This window comes from Eleutherodactylus coqui, chromosome 10 (genome assembly GCF_035609145.1).
Source record: "Eleutherodactylus coqui strain aEleCoq1 chromosome 10, aEleCoq1.hap1, whole genome shotgun sequence".
Lineage (NCBI taxonomy): Eukaryota > Metazoa > Chordata > Amphibia > Anura > Eleutherodactylidae > Eleutherodactylus > Eleutherodactylus coqui.
Window position 1 is genome coordinate 70,503,787 of NC_089846.1, and position 7,085 is coordinate 70,510,871.

Here is a 7,085-nt window from a genome sequence, read left to right on the forward strand (position 1 = left end):
TACAGGTCTGATGTTGGAAGACAGTGGATTGGAAAGGATTAAAACTGTAGCCCCCTGCCCCCTTTCCCCACCCAGCACATATATGTGAGTATGAAATGGGAGTGATGTATACACTCAACTGGTATTGCTGCTTCAAAGACTCATAATATGAAATTCTATATAAAGTTTACTTGGTTATCCCTCCCAGTAAATGCTATTAACCCCATAACCACCACCAGTCATAAATGTATGTCATGCAGTCACTGGTGGCGTTTGCAGCGGGCTCAGGTGTGAAGCCCTCTCCACATGCAGCAGGTCCCAGCTGTTCCTGACAGGTGACACCTGTAACAGCTGTGACTGGAGCAAGCTCATCACGCAACCCCCTTGGACCTTGATACACCAAGACTGCAGGGTACTGATGGGTTCACATGGCAACCTGGAGCCTAGTGAAGCCTCTGGGGGCTCCCAGGTTAATGTCTATCAACCCCTTTAGTGGCATGCCCGGGAAATCTCCGGGGCTTGCTGCACTGACCATGCTGTTAAAACCCGGAAGATTTACGTGGACAGCTCTAGTGCTAAAATGTGCAGTGCACTGAGCTGTCATCTGAAATCTTCTGGAGTTTTTCCTGCATACTCAGCGCAGCAAGCCCCGGAGATTTCCCTGCCATAATACCAACTCTCAAAATACAGTAGCACAGTGACTGTGTGCCCTGGCCGCGGGAGAACTGTGTAATAGCTTTATTATTTGACTGACAGCGCGATAGTGCCCCGCACATTTCAGCACTGCGCTGTCTGTCAACTTATAAAGTTATTATGTTTTCCTGCCAGCCAGGACACACAGCCACTGTACACCTTTGCCACTTGAAATTACCTCAGGGAAATCTCGGGGGCTTGCTGCACTGAGTAAGAAGTAAAAACCCCAGATGATTTCAGTGGATAGCTCAGTGCTGAAATGTGCTTAAGACTACCTAAACCTGCCACTGAAGGCGCTAAAGGGGTTATCTGCCCTATTTTTCACGGATGACCTTTCCTCTGGATTGGTAATCAGTAATTGATGGATGGGGGTCCGCTGCTCGGGACCCTCATGCATCAGCTAATCGTCCAGCCTGCTGTCAGTACAATGGGTAAGACCCCCCACTCCTCCGTCCATCTACTGATGACTAATCCAGAGGAAAGTTCATCAGTAAAAAAGAGGGCTGACAGTCCCTTAAGGTGCTATCAAATGACGGCAAGTTTAAGCCCTCTATGTGGACACCAAACAACAAAATGTAAAGATGAGTTTAAAATACCGTATTCAGAAATTAAAATTAATTTTAATTTAAAAAAAAATAATGAAAACACATATTTTCTTAATATAGAAAGGTAAACACAACTGGTATCTCTGCGTTTTTAAAAGTGTGAACTATTAAAAATTATAGCAGCATTTATCGCACTGGTGAGAGTCATAAGAAATGATGCCAAAATTGCTGTTTGTGTTTTTTAGTGCCACATCTTCTAAAAAAAAAAAAAATTGAATTAAAAATTATCAAAAAGTTGTGTACAAGAAAATGATACCACTTAAAAACTACCTGCAATAAAGCATGTATACAGCGCCATCAATGGTCTTAAAAAAGAAATGAACTCCTTCCAAACAAAAAACAACCACACAATAGTGTTTTTTTTGTGACATAAATGAAACAAATTTTTTTAACCTTTTTCAATACATTACATGGCACATTAAAATAGTACTATTAAAATACGGTTCTTCCCACTTTTTCAGCTATTTTAACTGAAAAATAAGAAAAGCTACAGTTTTTAAAGAATTGGAGATGGAAAACAAATGTTGGTCATTAATTGGTTAAAAAGGAAAACAATGCCAGGAATAGCAGTTTTTTTGGTCATCCTGCCTCACAAAAAGTCTTATGTGCTTCAAAGTGGCACCAATGAAAACTACAATTATCTGACAAATAAAGCCCTCAACACCATTGATGAAGACAATCAAAATGTACTTGTTGTAAATAAATAAATAAACTTTCTTGTACTAGGTGATGTCCAGCAGTCCTATTGAGATTAATAGGAGGGCATAAGTGTGCATGTGTGACCACTACCTGATTTATTTGGAGACACTTGGAATCCTTTTCTCGTGACCAGTGGGGGTCCCAGCAGCTGGACTCCCACCTATCTTCTGGATAGGGAATATATTCAATTTGCAGGACCACCCCTTTTTTCATAAATGTCCTTGACTAGTCTGACAACCGTGCGTTCAAAAAAGTAGGAAAAGAAAGGAAATATTCGTGAAAGAAAGGTTCTATGTTCCACTTTCATACTTTGCATGATTTACAGCTGCACTTTTAAATTTGAAATACAAATCTGAAATGTCTGTATGAAAGGACACTGCAGAGGGCACTGTCATATGGAATAGTAGTGAAGTCTGGCAGATGGCTGCTACTACAGGCTTGCCATCATTGACTCTTCTGGTGTCTGGTCTATGTAGTCCTATTCAGTGGTGGTGGTTTGTTACAGAAGATAACTGGGTGTATGACTATTGGCTAATTGTCTTGTAATTGTCTTCTGACAGCTCATTAGCTGTGTCCAGCGAATACTGATGGGCCGAAGATTACAGCAGCAGTACAATCAGCAGCAGCAGCAACAGCAGCTGGCCTTCCAGCAGCAGGCGGCCTTGAACCGCTTCATGATGCAGAAACCTCCAAACATTCTTATGAATCCCGCTAACTTTCCACAAATTGACCTCCGAGGAATGTATCAAGCTGGTATGCAGAACCACCCAGTGCAGAGAGCACCGACCCCCAACAGAGGCAAAAGTGCTGGGTCTTCCCAAGCAAAGAAAATGTGATATTGCACTAAGACCTGTCCTGGATTGTTTTAATAAGAGAGACAGTCTTTATTTTCCTCATTTGTCTAGAAATTGAAAGCTTGACATACTGTAGAAAACATTTGTATATGGAAGTGTTTGGTCTGTTCCCTTTTTGAATGCCAAACAGTATCGTTATTAAGCTTTGCAATTAATTGGTTGTCCGTTTTTGTTGAAGAGGAGCCCACAGGGGGCAGACACTTTTTTGCTGATCAGTTGCAGAAGAGACCTGTTTTCAATGAAAGCATGCCTTCTGTATCCATACCAGCAAGTCAGCTTGGTAACAGTCATTCCCCAAAGCAGATCCCGTAGCATCAGTGGCCAACGCAGTCTGTATGCGGCTCAGCACATCAGCTGTATTGTAGGCATTTCTATAGTATTTCTAAGAACTTGCTGGTTTTAGACCAGAAGCGGACAACCTGGCAGTATTGCTGTAGTTGCTGAGCTAAATAGCCAGTGATAGTCAACCACATCATGCAGGATGTAGCCCAGCAATATAGAGGGAATAGATACCCAATCTTGGTTAGAAACTCCTGATAATCTGATGTGGACAAAACTGTTTTGATTTAGGGGGTTTTCAGGACTAAATAGTAGATCAGCAGGGGTCCATTGTCTGGGATCCCTTCTGAGCTGTGCATCGGACAGAGCGAATGTGTTTACAGAAATGCACAGCTCTATATACACCCCAGTGGCCTGGAGTATTGAATGGGAATTGTGTCTGCAATACCATCCCAGGCCACTGTAGTGTGTATAGAGCTGATGTTTCTAGCAATACATTGGTTCCATAAGTGGCATGGCAGTCATCTGATTGGTAAGTCGGCGGACCCCACACCAATTTTAACTGTTGATGACTTATCCTGTTGCTAGGTCATCAAAAGTTCAGTCTTGGAAGACCCCTTTAAAATGACTAGTGAAATTGCCTAATGGCTAAAATATCTGAATAGACATTTTGTTCATATTACGGCTCCTGTTGTCTGTTTTGAAATGCTATACGTTTTTAATTGTTGTATCAGCATCCCTGTGCCTTTGTAAATATAGTTTTTCTTTACCTTTTTTCATAGTGCTATTCGAAATAGGTGTTTACATTAAACATTTTTTTCATTTTCTTTTTCTGCCCTTATACTGCGCCACAAAGTGTTAGAATTATCTAATGTTTTTTTTTACGATCAGTTGAATTTGCACATCAATAAGTTTTTGTATCTTTGGCATATTTAACTTGCATATATCTGGTTTAATCTGTGATTGTTCAGAAATAAACCACCTAATTATAGAACTGTGGCTACGGATTAGCCCGACCAACATATGGATGTTTAAATACCCTTTTGGAACATCTGTGGCCCAGTGCAATGCCCATCCAAACCAGTTTGCTTGGTAGGTGGCAGCAGGCTTCAATTTGTGACTAATGCCCCTCACTGTAAAGATGTCATTGACGGTAAACTCAAGCGTGCACAACAGCAACTGCATTCAGGATCACATTCATCTACAAAATATATTTTTCACAGGTGCTAATGGCAATGGCTCATACCACTTAAAAGTATTCTAGGATTAGAGTAGGTGTCTTTGGGCAGTATTGGAGATTATTGGGCGCAACTGACATAAAAATTTAGGAGGTAACTACAAAAAGACCAAGTAACTCTTCATTCTCCCAGACCCCTTTCAGGTACCATCCATCCAATTTCCGTCATGGTAGTGGATGAGCTTTTTCCATTGATGGCTAGCCTGCTACTCTCATACTAACACGGGGGGGGGGGGGGGGGGGGTAGTTGATGCTCTGAGGAGTGTATTAAACACAAAGCTGATGATTTGGGTACAACAATGCACCGTTGGGATTATAGTAAGTGAAGGCTTTTCACTGGTGCTTTACAGTTGGGTGAGGTTACAGTTGATATGCAGAATACAGGTAGCTTTCACAACTTTAATTGTGCCCTGATTTGGAAGTGGAGCTACAGGTAGCTTTTGGTGACTCTGAAGATAACTGGGGCTTAGGTTGACCACCTAACTGTGATTCACAAGTTAGAGATGCCTTTGCAAACAACTTCATGAGTCCTAAAAGTGCCATGCCTTAGCAGTGCCAGCCTCAGTGATAAGGAGCATGCCTAGCACTGAATGATTCTCGGGTGATTTGAGGAGATCACTGCTATGTAAGACCCCATGCTGCAGTCATCTTACTCAACTGTGTTGCTGAAGACCTGTGTGAACATACTAAGGAATACCTGCTTGGGGGAGCTGTGTGATCATGGATCATTGACATATTTTTGCTTCTAAATTGCAATGTATTTTTCATATATGGGTTCATTTAAAGTGGTTGTCCCACAAGCACAACTAATTACCTTTCCATGGAAAAGTGGATTATCGTATTATAGCTAGGGGTGCAGCTGCTGGGACTCCCTCCCCCCCCCCCCCCCCCCCCCACTGACCATGAGAACGGGAGTCCCGTGGCACCCATTTAAGTGAGGAAACAGTGATGCGTGAGGGTCAGCTTCAATCCCTATGGGACAGGCAAAGATAGCCAAGCACTGTACTTGGCTAGTTCTGTCAGTCCCATAAAAATGAAACTGTGTGACAATGGCAGCAAGTTGCAATCATGTAGTCGAAAAATTCAAATTCATAATCTCTGTCTAAGGGACAGGGCTTTGCCTACAACCCCCAACTGCCTATGTCTGTGTTTCCTAACTCTGGTCCTCAAGGCACCCCAACAGGTCATGTTTGCAGGATATCCTATAGTAAGATTACTAAGTAATAATTACATCACCTGTGCAACACTGAGGAAATCCAGAAAACATGACGTGTTGGGATGCCTTGAGGACCAGAGTTGGGAAACACTGGCCTATGTGATCCCTGAAGGGTTCTCTGACTCCAGTGGGTGGAAACTGTGCAGAAAGAGTAGTGAGATGTGTTGCTGGGGTTGGCCGCAATTGTTAAGGATCGCCACACCAGCTACTTCCTGCATTCTTGCCTCTTCTTCCAGGTTCTCCAGTGTAGGATCGGGCTCTGTGTCCATCTGTGAATGCTTATCTTGTGCGTCAGGGGACTCTGAAATACTTAATCTTTCCTGATAGTTGTTTTCAGGTCTGTTTTTGAGAAGAAGAAAAAATCTGAGAAAATAAAAAAAATTGCCCTCAATACTTACAAGTGCAGTACTGCTTGAGGAAATATAGTCTTGTGTAGACTTCTATCTCTTCCTTTGGTCTTCCCACTACAAAGAAAAATGTCAAAACTGTACTCAGCTTTTAAACCAGTAGGGCACTTTGTCACAGTTTCATTTGCTAGGACTAGAGAAATAACTGCACAGTACCTAAAATATACAGTACTGTGTGCATGCAACATTTCCATTGCTCTTTGCAGCCATTCAATACTGGAATGTCATCTGAACCTCACAATGTTCCCGAGCCACAAAAGGAATAACAAGGCCCATTAAAAAATGTTTTGCACAGCAGAATACTAAACAATAACCTCCTAGTGCAACTGATAGGCTGCCGACCCGGTGTGCAGCGCATTGCACATCACTTGCCATACTATCACGGTGGTGGTGATTGCTGCCCTTACCCCGAAGCATGGGGGAGGGGGGGGGGACCTGGGACCAAAGCATTTTGTTTCTGGCTTTAATAATGTAAATTTACTCCAAATATTATTTTGCTGAAACATCAATTATCAAACAGGGTGATTATAATTTAACTTGAGGTATCCAAAGGTCTGTAGTGAAAAACTGTGGGGCAGAACCCCAAAAAAGGCTGGTGTGTATATCTGTGGAGGTAGGGGTTTTAGAGTTCTCAAATACACACAACTAGAGCCAAATGTTGCCACCAGGGGTATATATGCTAATGTTTAAGTTGTAGGAGTGTGGCACAATTAATGAACCATCCATTTTTGGTTTGTAACAGGATTGTTTACGATGGCTCAGTGACTTGTCATGTTGCAAAAACCTATAGATATGGTCACTGCACTTCTTGTGCTGGTACCGATAGATGGGGTCAGTGTGCTCCTTGCACACGTTCCTATAGATGGGGTCAGTGTGCTCCTTGTACAGGTTTCTGTAGATGAGGTCAGTGCTCTCTCCTTGTACACATTCCTGTAGATGGGGTCAGTGTGCTCATTGTACAGGTTCCTGTAGATGGGGTCAGTGCGCTCTCATTGTACAAGTTTCTATAGATGGGGTCAGTGTGCTCCTTGTACAGGTTTCTGTAGATGGGGGTCAGTGTTCTCTCCTTGTACACTTTCCTATAGATGGGGTCAGTGTGCTCTTTGTACACGTTCC

General features: G+C 42.5%; 1 protein-coding gene across 1 annotated transcript in view; it reads left to right on the forward strand.

Moving 5' to 3' along the window:
* Positions 1-3,936, forward strand: part of ATRX (ATRX chromatin remodeler) — a 263,566-nt gene extending 259,630 nt beyond the window's left edge. The window contains exon 31 of the mRNA XM_066582073.1: positions 2,537-3,936. Within this exon, the coding sequence (XP_066438170.1) occupies positions 2,537-2,812 (276 nt within the window). The 3' untranslated portion in view covers positions 2,813-3,936. The remainder of the gene's footprint in view (positions 1-2,536) is intronic.
* Positions 3,937-7,085: the final 3,149 nt, after the last annotated feature.